The sequence below is a fragment of the Schistocerca americana genome, chromosome 4 (assembly GCF_021461395.2).
Source record: "Schistocerca americana isolate TAMUIC-IGC-003095 chromosome 4, iqSchAmer2.1, whole genome shotgun sequence".
Classification (NCBI taxonomy): domain Eukaryota; kingdom Metazoa; phylum Arthropoda; class Insecta; order Orthoptera; family Acrididae; genus Schistocerca; species Schistocerca americana.
The window spans coordinates 402075218-402093054 of record NC_060122.1 but is presented as its reverse complement, the minus strand read 5'-3'; the positions used below and the strand labels follow the sequence as shown (position 1 = coordinate 402093054).

At 40.5% G+C, this 17837-nt stretch overlaps 1 protein-coding gene across 2 annotated transcripts in view; it reads right to left on the bottom strand.

Annotated features, from left to right (window-relative positions):
- Nucleotides 1-899: 899 nt before the first annotated feature.
- Nucleotides 900-17837, bottom strand: part of LOC124614026 — an 80776-nt gene continuing 63838 nt past the window's right edge. The window contains exon 7 of one of the 2 annotated variants that reach the window (XM_047142844.1): nucleotides 900-2030. In XM_047142844.1, the coding sequence (XP_046998800.1) occupies nucleotides 2002-2030 (29 nt within the window). In that variant the 3' untranslated portion in view covers nucleotides 900-2001. Of the gene's footprint in view, nucleotides 2031-2550; nucleotides 5845-17837 lie in introns of those variants that run through there. The other variant, XM_047142843.1, reaches the window with a different exon arrangement.

The following is a 17837-nucleotide window of genomic DNA, read 5'->3' as shown; positions in this document are numbered from 1 at the left end:
GCGTAAAAGCTCGCTCGCAACTGCTCAAACGAAACTAATGTAAACAATTCTGACATCATGCTCATCGGAGGCAATTTGTTTTTATGAAGCACTGCATAGTCTTTCTAAAGCTAAACGTTTAACACATTTTGCTGTTGGCAGACACTTGTATGAGCACTGTGTTTTGTTGTATGTGGCGCATTTCCTTTGCAATTTATTTATGTGTGGTTTCCTTTCTCCCCCCCCCCCCTCCCCTCCCCTCCCCATTCATGTTTTGTTACTGCAGTATTAACCTGCAGTAGCGAGATACAGTCTTAATATCCTTTGTTAGGGTACTGGTTCTCACTAGTCAAAATTACAAAAATTTAGCTGTAAACTAAAATAATGAGAAGTTCCCAGAATTCTAAAAAATTCCTTAGTTTTTCCCAGTTTCCTCCTGGATGAAAAAATTCCCAGGTTTTTCCCGGATCTCCTGGTTGTCCCGGGTCGTATACACCCTGCAATTGTAAGATTGGTCGATATGTGGCCCATGGTGCTGCCCCCTAATGTCAGTACGGGCTCATGAGCGAAAAGGTTTGACAACCACTGGTCTAGTGTAACATACCACTCTAGTGTAACACCCCCCCCCCTCCCCCCTCTTGCATTTCTGTGACATGACTTGACATTTTGTTCCATCTACATCCAATGTGAATCACTCTTAATGGTGACATTCGTGGATACAGCACATGGTTTCAGCACTTCATTATCCTCGACTGAAACCACTTTTTACTTATGTTAATGTACAATGGGAAGTAAAAAATGTATTTCATCTTTCTTATGATAAACATTTCAATAGTAATCATGTCATCAATACTCTTAATACATGGAAGGGTTGATGTGTGCATATCAAATCAATTTGACAATCCAATTATAGTGCAACAACACACAAATATTTGTGGACTTTTATTGTAGAATATTTGGAAGCATTTATTCAGCAATCTTGTTTTGTGCTCTAACAAAATCATAATAAGTTTGTACTGCATTATTATACATTGATAATATATCACTGAAACTGTACAGTACAAGAATCTGAAACAAACATTTTGCATCCTTTCTCCCTTTGGAGAATTTTGGCAAATATAAACATGTGAGTATTAAACATTATTTAACAATGCATAATTTAACACACTTGTCAAAGTGTTTATAAAATCAGCACAACAGTACCACTTGAAGTTGAAGAAGTAAAGACACTCATTTAGTAATTATCCAGAAAATAATTTTCTTACTTTTTTATCACAGGAAAAAACACTCTTCTCAATCTAGTTCTATAAAAGTTTGACTGCAGCATTTCAGACACACACACTCCAAGCAACAAATCACATGACAAACAATTGAGAGCCAACTCAACAGATAAATAACATCTCTGAAGTCTGTACACAGAAACATATAGCATAGAAACTTACAATGTAAGAGCTGTTCATTAAATAGTAACAACCTATAATAATTTATGATTTGCAGCTCCTTCACTGCTTCACAAATACTACACTGAGAAGCATACCAAATCCAAAACTAATGGAGCGCCACAGGTATTACACTTGTCTTTAACTTCTGTTTTACAACTAGTTTCAGATTAATATTTGTAGACAGAAGAACTTCAGCATCTATATCAGAAAAAATATCACATTTCACTCTCATATTGTTAAAGAGGAAGTATGATATCTGATGCCACTTTATTATACATACAAAAAATAAAAAATTAATAAAACAGATAATCTCACCCAACTAAAATCATTGTCAGCACATTACAGCTTGGAATGCAATGGACACCCAGGACATTCACAAAGACAATATCATAAGGGAAAAGGGAAGCACACAGTTCAACACTTCTTCCTTATAAAACACTGGAGGCAATAATATTACCTCAAAAACTAATAAAAAAGTCGATATTCTAAATCTTAAATGTTTTCTTTGTTATACATTCTATAAGATGAAAGCATGTGATTCTGTACACATGCCACCATTATAAAGTTGCTGAACTTCTAGTTATGCTTCCTTTCTTAGTATGTTTTTCACTGAAAAGATTAATTTAATTATTACATTTTATAATAGCACCCATTCAGAATTTGTAAATTCTAAACTGTAACATTAACACACTTCATAAAAATATAAAAACTTCTTTATTTAATAAAATTAAATGCAAACTCTGTGTGCTAACTGAAAGCAACTTCTGCTAGTTGCCTTTTTAAAAAGACATCACTGACACTGAAAAACAACATGCTACAGGACCTTCCTTTTTTTTTTTTGGCAGTTTCGCCAGGCACTGAAAAACTATAATTAAATTCTCTCACTTATAATTTCTGAAGAGACAATAGCAGTTGAATCTTGAGAAAAAGAAGTTACAGCCTTGTAATACACTTTGGAGAAGGAAGGAAGCTGTGATTATTACTTCCAGATAGTACACACAGAGGAAGGTGTATTATCTGCTTTCAACAACCAGCCATGTCTGCTGTTACTTACAAAGTAACTCAATTCCATAGCTGACAAAAACACAGAAGTCCAGGCCAGCCTCACATCATCATTTTTAAGTTACTTCTGCTACAATGATTTCCATTATTGAGGATAAACGATAATAAAGAAACCAAATTTTTCTTCCTGAAAGATACATGTAGGCCACTGTACTCATAAATAAAGTAGAGAGAGACAAGGAAAGGGAGGAAAGGGTGCCTGATTAATGCAAATCCTAAGCACACCATGAAAGGAAATGGTACCCTGACAATCTTCCAGTAACTGAACTTCACTCTCTTAAAAAGCATCAATGGAATCCATTTTCGGCTAAAGTATCAAGGGGGTAATTCAGTTCTTGCACAGATGATCCTTCCTTATCCCAAGCATAAAGGGTACAAACCACAATGGAAATATAATGGAAGTCACCTGATCTCGTACTGGTAAAAACATGGACTGTTATGAGCTGCATAAGCTAAATTTTTTTAACACTGTAATAAGTATTAACACCAATCTTCTGCTTGTAATGACTGATTACTGAATAGCTTGTACTAAACTATGTACCCTACAAACATCCATATAATATATGAACAAGCATCCCCCATTTCAAAACCCTTTAAAAATCTAGAGTTTCCATAAAGAGTGAAATTTTGTCACTGACACTTCAAACACTTCTCAAGTTACATTTTATATCTTTCTGAGATTCAACAGGTCTAACAACTGAATTTATGGAATCTTCAGTATTGCAATCCACAGATAACTTTTATATACTATCTCAAACACCAGTAAATCTCTAAATGTAGCCAGCACTGATTCATCTTAGGAGTAATAAATCTGAATTTATGTTTTATTGTGAACATACACACACACACTGAATATCAGTTCTGTAAATAACATGCTGTAATACAGAGAATAGTTGTTGCTAAGCTCCAAATATTTCGTATAAGCAGCTTTCAGAAGGCACTACTATTCCTTAAAATCTACTACAAACTGTGAGGATGTTGCAATTCAAACATCACTGGCAATTTTCAAAAAAATATTTTCACAGTATCAATGTTTCAATATCTCAAAAATGTGTGTCTGCTCAAATTATCATTTGGAACTGAAAACAGGAGAGAAATAATATGGCATACAAAACGCAAAGGCCATAAGCAACTTGTCACAACCAATTTAGTAAAAACAGAAACTTTTCCAGAGCAGATCTGAAATTGAATCCTGCTTTGAACGACATCAGTGGTCAGCATTAAAACAAACGTTTCACAGAAACAAGGGCTTTGCTTAACAACTGGTTCATAACAGTTTTGAACAATCTATAAGAACAGCCAATAATGAACCTTTCCCCTTTGGAACATTGCAAGCCCACTACCACACAATATGACAAATTTAAAATCCAAATTAATTCAACAACAACACATAAAACATGCAATAATTTCACATTTCCAGAATCCTTGCCGAATCATTGTGAGCTTCTGTGAACTATACATCTTATAAGTCAATGTTCTTAATTATTATTAATCTCTAGGATCACATTTTTCTGACGACCACACTTCCTGTTGGCCGTTTTGTGCTGTCAAGTATAACCATACATTCTCAATTATAGTAATTCACAAATATTCCTTCAGCTCAAGTTTAAGTGATTCTACCTATCCATCTAACTTTAACATGACTGAACAAGTGAGCACACAATTCAACATTTTTCTCCTAGTATATTAGTTACTGTGCAGGGTGTATGTGACATGGGATGTAGGTCAAAAAGTAGTTAAGTCAACAACAAACTATTTGGAATCAAGCAAAGTATGGTGATATTTTGAAGCTTTCAGGGCAATAAGCTTAATCTGATGCTATCATACCACCTAACTCAATTTTCAACAAAGCTCATGATTCATATATTATTTTAATAACAAAAATAAATCTGTGGCGTACACTGGAATACACACTTGGCCAATAGTTTCAACAATGAAGGACAAAATGGCGATAAGGAAAGCTATTGGGAGTCACTGACACATGATGGGAGGAATGGAATTTTTGTTAACATGTCAACTCTGTAGGTCAAAGATTCTGCAGAGTTTCAGATTAACAAAAGCTCCAATACCATTTTTAAAGAAGTAAAATGAAACTAAATAATGATTCTTAGTACACATCCACACTCAGGTCAAAGATAACTAAAGCATTTTATGAAGGAAGACAAATTTTAAAAAAGTATGTATATGTGATTACATTAAAAATAGGAAAAGTGAGGTGCAAGATCAATGGATTAAGTAACAAATTTGGTGGTGTGGAACACTGGTACAGCAACAGAGAAGAATAGCAGTGCTTCATTTGTATTCTCAGTATCTGAACAAATGAATTATACAAAGTACAAAGTGAGAGAAGAAAAGGAAAAATCAGAGTACAAATGTACCCCAGATGAAATAATAATAATAATAATAATGTGTGTGTGTGTGTGTGTGTGTGTGTGTGTGTGTGTGTGTGTGTGATATATTGCAAAAATAAGGACAAATGAAACTGTCTTCGCTAAAGTATATGCGGAGGACAACTGTAATACACCATGAACAGGAAAGGAAATCCAACATTATTCCACATTCAAAAAAAAAAAAAAAATAGTGGTTCTAAGTAAATGATACAACTAACAACTGTCTTAAAAAAGAAATTAACCAATACTTCAATACAAACTGCCCTTAAAACTGTATTAAGTATAAATATACAGTCTCTTATTTCTTCCCACCACCCCCCTTCCCCAGATCATGAAATAATTATGTAAATTTTAAGGGTGGTTCAAATATGACTGTGAATATAGTTTTGGTTTTAGGAAACCTACAGTCATGTAATATATGACTAGAATCCAACACAGTGGAGCACATCGTTCAGATGCTCATTCATTGGTATTATGCTCACTATCTTTTATAAATATTGAGATCACTAACAATGATAAAGAAACTACCTATACAGTAATTACATATTTAAAAAAAAAGAGGGAGCACACATATGCAACAGGATCCTAAGGTAAGATAACACAACTGTTCATAGTTAATGGTCACATTTTGGTGAATAATTACTCACAGGTACAATATAAAATACGTACATTAATTACAGAAAACATTAACAAAATGTCAATGTAAATCAATGTATCAGAGAATGGGCTTCGATTATTCGATTAATGACTAGTGGGTATTAAAACTATTCTAATTAATGAACATATGATGCACTTGTAACATTATGATGATCGCTTTGCTAATAGGAGCGGTAAATTAGGGGTTATGTCCATATCAGAGCGTCTTTCATACTCGTCATTCTTTGAAACTAGTTGAACATTGTCATCAGAGCTTCTTGTACTCAACCGACGCACTTCAGGATTGAGCAACAGGAAAGGTTTTGGGCTACGTTCTGAAACAGGAAAATATATCTAAATAAGTAAAATTGTTGCCTCCTGATAAAGAATTGCAATTACGTAGAACTAATGTACTACATATTTGTTAAGAACCAACAAATTTTATACATTCAAAGATGGAAAACACATTTCATATATTTTGCAGATTGGGACAACATGGGAAAGACACAGAGCTGGAAGAGGGAAGAACAGAGTTAGTCATGAGAGGTAGTACTGGTGCAGAGCATCCATTCACATGCACCTATGCAGCGAACCAAGGGCAACGTGTGTGTGTGCGCGCGGGGCAGGGCGGTCATCAGAAAAAATGCACTAAAATGCAAAAGGATATAGAAGAACCAGAGTAAGAGAGAATAAATAAAGGAATACATGGGTGAGTTAAAGTGGAATGGGGGAGAAACATGGGAGTGTGAGGCCACCATGGGGCAGAAGAATGTGATGGAGGAGGAGGGTAGAAGTACATCTACATGGATACTCCACAAATCACACTTAAGTGCCCAGCAGAGGGTTCATCATACCACCTTCACAACAATTCTCTATTATTCCAATCTCGAACAGCACATTTAAAAAACTAACGCCTATATCTTTCTGTTTGAGCTCTTATTTCCCTTATTTTATTGTGATGATCATTTCTCCCTATGTAAGTCAGCCTCAACAAAATATTTTCGCATTTAAAAGAGAAATTAGTGATTCAAATTTCATGAGAAAAGTCCACCACAATGAAAAATGACTTTGTTTTAATTATGTTCACCTCACCTCAGATCCTGTTATCATGTCAGTGAGACCCTCTCTCCTATTTCATGATAATACAAAATGTGCTGCTCTTCTTTGAACTTTCTTGATGTACTCCATTAATCTTATCTGGTAAGCATCCCAGACCGCACAGCAGTACTCCAAAAGAAGACAGACATGTGTAGTGTAGCCAGTCTTTTTAGTAGATCTGTTACATTTTCTAAGCCTTCTTTCCAATTTAAGTTGTTGGTAATTGTAATTTAGTTGAACTTATGGCCTTTATATTTGACTGATTTATTGTGTAATTGAAGTTTATTGGATTCCCTTTAGCACTCATGTGGATGACCTCATACTTTCCATTACTTGGGGTCAACTGCGAATTTTCACACCATACAGATTCTTTCCTAAATCCTTCTGCATCCTTGTTTTGATCTTCTGGTGACTTAACAAGATGATAAACGACAGCATCATCTGCAAACAGCCTAACATACAGCATTTTCTGCCAGGTTTCAAGACAATGTTTCACTATAAGCATCATGCATTTAAGTCTGCACTAAATTTCGAACTTCTGTACAGGGTCGCCAATCTAGGATATTTTGAGTTCATTTAAATTTTGCATTCTTTTTCCATTCTGCAACAGTGTTCTGACCCATTTTGTGTACCACGGGAGACAGGCTCCATCGTTAGTTAATTTATTAACTGCTGTCGATACTATTTCTTTGAATTCAAGCCACATCTGGTCTACACTTACATTGATAATTTGGAAGTAGCAGAGATTGTTTCTCAGGAAAAGTGTCAAATGGATTACAAAGACTTGCAGTGACTGGGGTCTGGTTGACTGCAAGAATGAACTGTGTGTTGCAAAGAGTGTTCTCACCAGTACAATTCAGAAGAGATGGGATCGGAAAAGAGACCCAAATGATATAGGCCATCAAAATCAATCACAAAATGTTAAGACAGCAACAGATCAACTTGGCCCTTGGGCACAATTTAATGGAAGCCATCAATTCAACCTGACCATTTGCTCATAAACTACACACTTATATAACTTGTAGCAGCTGCAACAATATTGGTACATTATGGCTGAGTCATGTTGTCTACAGAATTTGTAGCTAAGTATATGCTAAAGCAATGAAATAACTCTACCAATTCTGAATGGAGAAAGAAAGCAAGATTAAGTAATAATGGTCCCTTACCAATAAGGTCATTAGAGAAGGATCACAAACGCAAACTGGACAAAGATAGGGCAGGAAATCTGGTTTGATGTTTCCAAATTAACAAACTAATTATCCACTTTACATGATTTAAGGAAAAAACAGATGTCTAAATGTGTGCGGCCAGACAGTGATTGGAATCCTTCTCCTCCAGAATGCAAGTCCACTGCTCTATCACAACTCTTTTGAATTTTGGGGTTTATTATCTCAATAAATATTGTAAATATTTATATAAGCCAGATAATGCACCCACCTAGTGACTATACTTAAAGCAGCAAAGACGACAAGCAGCATCTCTGATATCAGATTTATCATTGAAGCATTTAATTCTGTGGTAAGATTAAACTCAGGATCCAAAATGAAAACAAGTACGAAAGTTATGGATTTACAAACTCATAAGCATGACCATAAAGGCAATTTCAAAATTTTAGAGAAAACTAACATCCACAGGTACATATCCACCTACACATATACTCAAAAGCATCATAAGGAGTAAGGCAGTGGGAATTTTCAGAAACACAATCCTACAATCTTTTCCCAATCTATTTTCAAGTGGTCCATGGTAAGAACAACTGTCAGTAAACAACTGTATGAGCTCTGGAAAATCCAGGATGGAATGTACGAGAAGGAAAGTTGCTACTCACCATATAGTGAAGATGCCGAGTCACACATAGGCACAACAAAAAGACTTTCACATTTGAAGCTTTCGGCCAAATGCCTTCATCAACAATAGACACACACACACACGCATGTACACACACTCATGCAAACACAACTCACACACACGACTGCAGTGTCAGGCAGCTGAAACCACTCTGCGAGTAGCAGCACCAGTGCATGATGGGAATGGCGACTGGTTAAGGAGGAAGCTGGGGCGGGGAGGGAGAGAGATAGTATGGTGGGGATGGTGGACAGTGAAGTGCTGCAGGTTAGGCGGAGGGGAGGGGAGAGGTAGGGAGGGGGGAGAGAAGTAGCGGAAAATGAGAGAAATAAATAAAAAGACTGGGTGTGGTGGTGGAATGACAGCTGTGTAGTGCTGGAATGGGAGCAGGGAAGGGGCTAGATGGGCGAGGACAGAATGCAGCACAGTGTTTGCAGCTTAGCTTGTAGACTATACGACTCGTTTCACAGGTAGCCCCGCCTTTGATGGGATAGGTGATGTTAGTGACTGGATTGGAGTAGGTGGTGGTGGGAGGATGTATGGGACACGTCTTGCATCTAGGCCTATTACAGGGGTATGAGCCGTGAGGTAAGGGATTGGGAGCAGGAGTTGTGTAAAGACGGGTCCACACTGAGCGCGCCACGCCGTGCTGCTGCATCCCGCGCACAGCTGTAACAGAAGGGAGTGCGCCGTCCGCACCCCACCGCGCCGCTCTGAGGCGTGCACTGTGTTCCACTTGGAGCGCGCGCATGGTCTGAAGATGGAGCAAGCCGAAGCCCCGTCAAAATTGAGCACGCGCAATCGCGCCACTTCCTTTGATGTACCGACAACCGCTGGAAAACTGCGCGGCGCAGCACGATGCGGCGCAGCGTGGTTCGCCGTCCACACTGAGCGCGCAGAACCGCGCAAGGCCGTTTTGCGCGGTGCGGCACGCTCAGTGTGGACCCGCCTTAAGGATGGAAGAGTATATCGTGTAGGTTCGGTGAACGGCAGAAAACCACTGTGGGAGGGGTGAGAAGGACAGTTGGCAGGACATTTCTCATTTCAGGGCATGACGAGAGGTAATCAAAACCCAGGTGGAGAATGTAATGCAGTTGCTCCAATCCTTGGTAGTACTGAGTTACGAGGGGAATGCTCCTCTGTGGCCGGATGGTGAGACTCTGGGAGGTGGTGGGAGACTGGAAAGATAAGGCAAGGGAGATTTGTTTTTGTACAAGGTCAGGAGGATAACTACTGTCAGTGAAGGCTTCAATGAGACCCTCGGTATATTTCGAGAAGGACTGCTCGCCACTGCAGATGCGACGACCATGGATGGCTAGGCTGTACGGAAGGGACTTCTTGGTCTGGAATGGGTGGCAGCTGTCAAAGTGGAGGTGTTGCTGGTGGTTAGTAGGTTTGATATGGATGGAGGTACTGATGTAGCCGTCTTCGAGGTGGGGATCAATGTCTAGAGAGGTGATTCACTGGCTTGAGTAGGAACACGTGAAGCAAATGGGGGACCTAGATCTGTGTCAATACAGAAAAGTCTCCTTATCCCTAGCCAGATACCAGTCCCACATCCTGTTCCTGCATTGTTGCTTGTCTCATGGAATCCTTCCTAATGACCTTACCATCAAATTACCCACCTCTGGCTGCCACCCCTCCTTTCACAATGATCTCCGCCTGTTCAAATTCCGCCAATCCTTAGCCCTCACTAACATTGTCCTGCAAAACGATATCAACCAAGGCCAAACCTCCTTGCAGTACCTTCTCTCCATCTGCAAGATTCTCCTGCTACGGAATCCCAAATTCCTGGAACCCATAACACACATCGAAACTCTTGCCCTGCAGGAACTTGAGTAACATGCATGATGCCACCTCAAAAAGCTCTCCAGCCTGCTCATTTCCTACTCCCACCTTGGAGTACCACTGTCCACCACCTCTACAACAACCTCCAAACCTCCCCCACGCCCCTCATAGCTGACAAACCCTGTCTTGCAGACCTACTACACTTACCCCTCCCTCCAAAACTCCCTCCCACCACCACACAGAATCCAGAACTTAAACAGATCTGCAACACAGTCATTAACTTTTCCTCCAGAAGCCTTAGCCCCACAGAAATATCAGTCCTTTCCAAAGGCCTCACCTTTAGTCCCACTCCCAAATTCAATCATGCAGAACTTGTTAAGGACCTTCTCTCATTCTCCCGGTCCCTACTGTGGAAAAACTTCTTCGCCACCAACTCTACCAGCCCCACTCCCAAATTCATTCACGCAGGACTAGTTAAAAACCTTCTCTTCTTCTCCCGGTCCCTATAGTGGAATCACTTTTTCACCACCAACCCTACCCATCAGCCTCAACCAAAAACCAATACTGAACCTTGCCTAACTCAGTTCACTCGTCTATCCAACCATGATCCACCTCCACTACCCCCAAACCACCCCCTGTTAACTTTCCAGAATTTCTTAACCTCAAACCTTGCCTCACCATCATTCCCCAAATTCCTAAACATGCAGACTAACCTTTCATCCACAGAAAGAACCGCAGTCCACCATCTAAAAACTGATCCCAATCTTATAATCCTACCTGCGGCTAAGGGCTATACTACTGTTGTTCTGAAATGCAAGGATTACCTGGCGGACAGACTTCGCCAGCTGTCAGATATTTTCACCGATGAACCTTGCCACAGTGACCCCATTCCAGTAACCCAGCAGGATCTACAGTCACTATTCAAATCTCAGGGCCCATCCCAGAACCTGTCCCCTGGTATCCATCTCTCTACTCACCGAGCGAGGTGGCGCAGTGGCTAGCACACTGGACTCGCATTCAGGAGGACGACGGTTCAATCCCGTGTCCGGCCACCCTATTTAGGTTTTCCATGATTTCCCTAAATCGCTCCAGGCAAATGCCGGGAAGGTTCCTTTGAAAGGGCACGGCCGGGTTCCTTCCCTGTCCTTCCCTAATCCAATGAGACCGATGACCTCGCTGTCTGGTCTCCTCCCCCAAACAATCCAAATCCAATCCAATCTCTACTCACCCCTGCCACTACCCGCACTCCTATATTCTCACCCACAATTACTTCTCCTTTGAAGGCATTACCTACAAACAAACCCAGGATACGACTATGGGCACCTGCATGGCACCTTCCTATACCAACCTATTCGTGGACCATCTACAGGAATCCTCCTTAAAAACCCACAATCCTAAACCCCTCACCTGGTTCAGATTCTCTGATGACACCTTTGCTATCTGGATTGAAGGTGAGGACACCCTATCCACATTCCTCCCAAACCTCAACAACTTCTCTCTCATTTGCTTCACCTGGTCCTACTCAAACCAACAAGCCACTTATCCAGACATTGACCTCCACCTCGAAGATGGCTACATCAGTAACTCTGTCCATATCAAACTAACTAACCACCAGCAATACCTCCACTTCGACAGTTGCCACCCATTCCACACCAAGAAGTCCCTTAGCCACCAGTGGTCATCGCATCTGCAGTGACGAGCAGTCCTTCTCGAAATATACCGAGGGTCTCATTGAAGCCTTCACTGACAGTAAAACAAATCTCCCATGCCTTATCTTTCCAGTCTCCCATCACCTCCCAGAGTCTCACCGTCCAGTCACAGAGGAGCATTCCCCTCATAACTCAGTACTACCCAGGATTGGAGCAACTGCATTACATTCTCCACCTGGGTTTCGATTACCTCTCGTCATGCCCTGAAATGAGAAATGTCCTGGCCACTAAACTTCCCACTCTTCCCACAGTGGTATTCTGCCATTCACTGAACCTACACAATATACTCGTCCATACTTACACAACCCCTGCTCCCAACCCCTTACCTCATGGATCATACCCTGTAATAGACCTAGATGCAAGACATGTCCCATACATCCTCCCACCACCACCTACTCCAATCCAAACATCACCTACCCCATCAAAGACAGAGCTACCTGTGAAATCAGTCATGTGTTCTACAAGCTAAGCTGCAACCACTGTGCTGCATTCTATGTAGGCATGACAACCAACAAACTGTCTGTCCGCATGAATGTCCACCGACAAACTGTGGCCAAGAAACAAGTGGACCACATGTTGCTGAATACACTGCCAAACAGGATATCCTTCATTTCAATGACTGCTTCACAGCCTGTGTGATATGCATCCTTCCCACCAACACCAGCTTTTCTGAACTGCGCAGGTGGGAACTTTCCCTGCAATACACTCCATGTTCTCGTAACCCTCCTGGCCTCAACCTTCTTTAGTCGCTGTCCTCACCCACCTAACCCCTTCCTGCTCCCATTCCAGCACTACACAGCTGTCATTTCACCACCACACCCAGTCTTTTTATTTATTTCTCTCCTTTTCCATTACTTCCCTCCCCCCTCCCTACCTCTCCCCTGCCCTCCCCACCTAACCTGCAGTACTTCACTGTCCACAATCCCCACCATACTATCCCTCTCCCTCCCTGCCCAAGCCTCCTCCTTACCCAGTCGCCACTCCCATCATGCACTGGCGCTGGTGCTCACAGAGTGGTTTCAGCTGCCTGACACTGCAATCGTGTGTGAGAGTTTGTGTGAGTGTGTGTGCGCGTGCGTGCGTATAGGTGTCTATTGTTGACGAAGGCCTTTGGCCGAAAGCTTTTAAGTGTGAAAGTCTTTTTGTTGTGCCTATCTGCGACTCATCATCTTCACTATATGGTGAGTAGCAGCTTTCCTCATAATATTATTCTGTGTGAACTCTAATTTATCTGACTTTCATATGATGGTGATTTCTTGGGATGTATGTGGGAGGAACTAATATGATGCCTTATTCTTCTTGGAACATTCACTCTCAATATTTTAACAGTGAACCTCCCCGTAATGCACAACGTCTCTCTTGTAGCACATGCCACTGGATCTTTATGAGCTTCTCCGAGTTTATTAAATGAACATCTGATAAAAAAGTATAAATCCTTTCTTCTGTAAACGAACTGCATTCTTACATTTACTTCAATTACTCTCAGTCTGTCATCAACTTTTCCCAACCCACAATTAATTATGTTGGTATTTACTGTCACAACTGTTTTAAATGATTTACTGTCCACATGGTTTATGTGCCATATGTTACATTTATTTAAATCGAGGGTCCACTGCCATTCTGCACACTGCCAATCCTTTGCAGAACTTCCTGCATTTTGCTATAGTTTTCTGGTACTGAAACTTTCCAAGGTACATCATCCACAAACAGCCTCATCAAGCTTCCAGTAGTATCTAGCCTTTGAACTACACCCAAAGTAACTTTTGCATATGGTGGTATTTCCCCATCAGGAACAATATGATGAGTTGTATCTGCTAGGAAATTATTAATCCAGTTGTGAAGCTGGTCTGATTTTCCATTGGCTCATATTTCATACTAAAAAGCAGTGTAGAAAGTACTGAATGCCTTTTGCAAGTCAAGGAACCCAGTCTCAACCTTTGCATCATTATCTGTGGCTCTTTGGATCCCATGGACAGACAGAGTGAGCCGAGTTTTACAAGATCTTTGTTTGTAGATACGTTTTCTTCAAAAACATCATAACACAAGCATAAAATATGTTCCATAAATATGACACTAAATGACAGCAGCAGATCTACAACTACATGCACCAATCCAACAACTCTTTTTAAAATGGCAATGGCCTGTACCTCTTTCCTATTACTTGGAAACGTTTATGCTCTAATAACCTACAATATTCTGCTCGTAACCTGTAGGGATTCATACAGGTGTACTTCTCTACTGCGTTAATTACAATTTGATTTTCTATTCTGTAGTCATTTGCCTCAATGTAAGTCGTTTCAGAATTCATGCAATAATTGAAAGCAGAACTATGATCTGCAGTGAAATAATTTGAGAAGCCTGACTTCAGCATTTCAACCCTTTCTCTATAATATTTTACTTGTGTTCAATGAGTGAGTGAAAAGATGATTTACATCCATTTAACAATTTCATGTACTGAGGATTTTTCATCAAATTGATGGGCAACATTTCAATATTTAATTCTTTGAATGCTGCTTATATTGCTCCCATTATGCTATTTTGGCCTTTGCTCACACTTTGTTTGTCAACACACTTTGACTTTGCTTAAATCTGTGATGAAGTACTCTTTGCAATAACAACTTTCTAGCACTGCAATTGTATAATACCAAGAGTTTTGTCATCCTCAGCATACATGTCATTTGTTGTTGGCTGCTTCAATAATCTGCAATCTGTTTCCTGTCATATTTGTCAAGAAAAAATATTTCCTTTCTTTGTAGCATTTCTTTCAATACCTGGAGTCATTGATGTTAAACAGCCTTATGGTCACTGATTTTTTCCTCTCTGTTAACTGAAATGAAATGATCGTATGGCATTGTTGGCCGGGAGGCCCCATGAGGGGAAGTTTGGCCACCGTATTGCAAGTCCTTTTTAGTTGACGCCACTTCGGCGACTTGCGAGTCAATGATTATGAAATGATGATGAAGAACACACAACACCCAGTCATCATGAGGCAGAGAAAATCCCTGTCCCCGCCAGGAATTGAACCCGGGACCCCGAGCGCGGGAAGCGAGAATGCTACCGCAAGACCACGAGCTGCGGACTATGTTAACTGAATTGAATAGTTCAGGTCTTAATTATCACAAGATCTAACACATCATCCCAATAATGCAGTTGTGTATTTAAATCGGGGACCTAGAAAAGATGGAAAGGTTTCGTCCCGCCATAGCCCTCAGTGGTTCACAGCCCCACAACAGGTCACAGCAGTCCACCCACCCCACCGCTGCCCCACACTGAACCCAGGGTATTGTGCGGTTCAGCCCCCACCCCCCCAGGAACGTATCTTACCAGACAAGTGTAACCCCAAATGTTTGCATGGTAGAGCAATTATGGTGTACGCGTACGTGGAGACAGTGTTTGTGCAGTAATCGCTGACATAGTGTAACTGAGGCAAAATAAGGGGAACAAGCCCACATTCGCCGAGGTAGATGGAAAACCACCTTGAAAACCATCCACAGGCCGGCCAGGAGACTGCACCTTGACACTAATCCACCGGGTGGATTCGTGCCAGGGACCGGCATGCCTTTCCGATCAGGAAGCAGTGCGTTAGACCGCATGGCTAGCCAGGCGGTCCTATAACACAGTTGCTTAACTATTTGATGCAGTTTTCAGATCAGCTGTAAGATGAAGCATAGCATATCAAAGGATCCCTCCCAAAAGGCTGTTATTAGTACCCAAGTTAGTGTCCAGACACTCATGTATTAGACAGACACTACAACTTTTGGTAGTAAAGCAAAAATGTTGACCTCCATTTTCAAATGTTACCTTACAAATGCCATCCTAATTTAATTCTCACATCACTGCAAAGACGGATTATATAGATATTAGTGTCATTGTGTTGAGAAACAGTTAAAATGACAAAAACTAAACAAAGCCGCAGGGCATGATGGAATTCTTGTCAGACTCTATACCAAATTTTAACAAAAATGTACCTACGTTTCTTAAGCAAACAACCATGTCCAGCTGTCGGAAGAAAGCACAGATCACACCCCTCTACAAGAAGGGTAACAGAACTACCACAGAATGTCATTGACACGTGTTTCTTGTAGAATCTTGGAATATATTCTGAGCTCAAACATAATGATGTATATGCAACAGAAAGGCCTCCTTTATACCAAACAGCATGGATTTCTTAAACACTGATCATGTGAAACCCCACTCACACTTTTCTCATATGCCATCCTGAAAGCCATGGATCAATGCTTACCGGTGGATATAGTACTTACTGATTTTTTTGAAAATCATCTGACTCTGTACCATACCTACATTTATTATCAAAAATATGATCATATGTGGTATATAATGAAATTTGTGATTGGACTGAAGATACCTTGGTAGGTAGGATACAGAAGGTCAGCCTGGAAGGGGAGACACTGATAGATTAAATAGCTTAAGGTGTGCCACAGGGAAGTGTGTCGGGACTTTTGCTGTTCATGTTGTATATTAATGACTGTGTACATAATATTAATAGTAACTTCAGACTTTTCGCAGTTGATATGACTATGTATAATGAAGTACTGCCAGTAAAAAGCTGTATAAATATTCAGTCAGATCTTGATAAGATTTCAAGGTGGTACGAAGACTGACAATTTGCTTCACATGTTAAAAAATGTAAAATTGTGCACTTTTTTAAAAAAAAGAGAGAGAGAGAAAGAAAATAAGGGGGAAAAAACCACAACAGTTTCGATGAGTCACAACTTGAATTGGTCAACTCATACAAATATGGATGTAACCATTTGTAGAGATTTGAAACAGAATGTGCACATAGAGCCAGTCATAGGTAAGGCATGTGAGAGAATTCTGCTCACAAAACACTGGTCCAATCAATCCAGTCAGATGTAACTGAGAATGGAGAAAATTGAGTTTTGCGCTGTTATTAAACATTTTTTTGAAGGGGTGGACTGCCATAAAAATCAAAACATAATTGTATGAAGTTTACAGGGACTCTGCACCACCATTGAAGACCATTTACTTTTGAGTGAATGAATTTAAACATGGATGGACAAGCACTGAAGATAAAGCGCACTCTGTCCATCCAATTGTCACCACAAGGGAAACTACTGACAAAATCAATGGTATGGTAATGCAAGACCTCCAAATAAAAATTTTTGAGATTGCTGAGACTGTAGGCATTTCAACTGAATGAGCGCATAATATCCTGCATGTAGAATTGACTATGAAGAAACTGTGGGGGAGGTGTGTGGCATGATTGCTTACTGTCGATGGGAAACCTGGACACAATGGCAGTCAAAACAATTAACAAGGGCTGGTGAAAGTGCACCAAAGAGGGCAAGGACCATATCATCAGCTGGTATGGTGATAGCCACTGTTTTTTGGGATTCCCAAGGTATCTCATTATACAGAACTTGAAAAAAGGCAGAACTGGACCCTGTTATGCTTCATTGTTGGATTGTTTGAAACTTGTGTCCGTTGAAAAGAGACCAAGGTTGGCACACGAAAAAGTAGTCTTTCACCAAGCAGAGATGTATGAGCAGGTTGCAGTAACACGAAGCTGCATATCATCAGGTTATTTGGTATGTCCTTGTAAACAGCGTCTTTCAGCTTTCCCCAAGAAAAATCAAGGGGAATGGACTGGACAAGGTACAGATCCTCTGCATCTAATCCAAAGATTTGGAAATAATTCATGAAGACATGCTGTAGTACTTCATGCACTATGGGCTGGACAGCCATCATGTTGGTACTACAGGTACCTCCTAGTCTGCAGAGGAACCTCTTCTAGCATCTGTGGAAGATGGTCTGTTATGAGGCTACAATACTTGTGCATGTTCAACATTCTGCCTATGAAACACGAGCCTACAAGCTGATGGTTCACTATCCCACAATGCATGTTT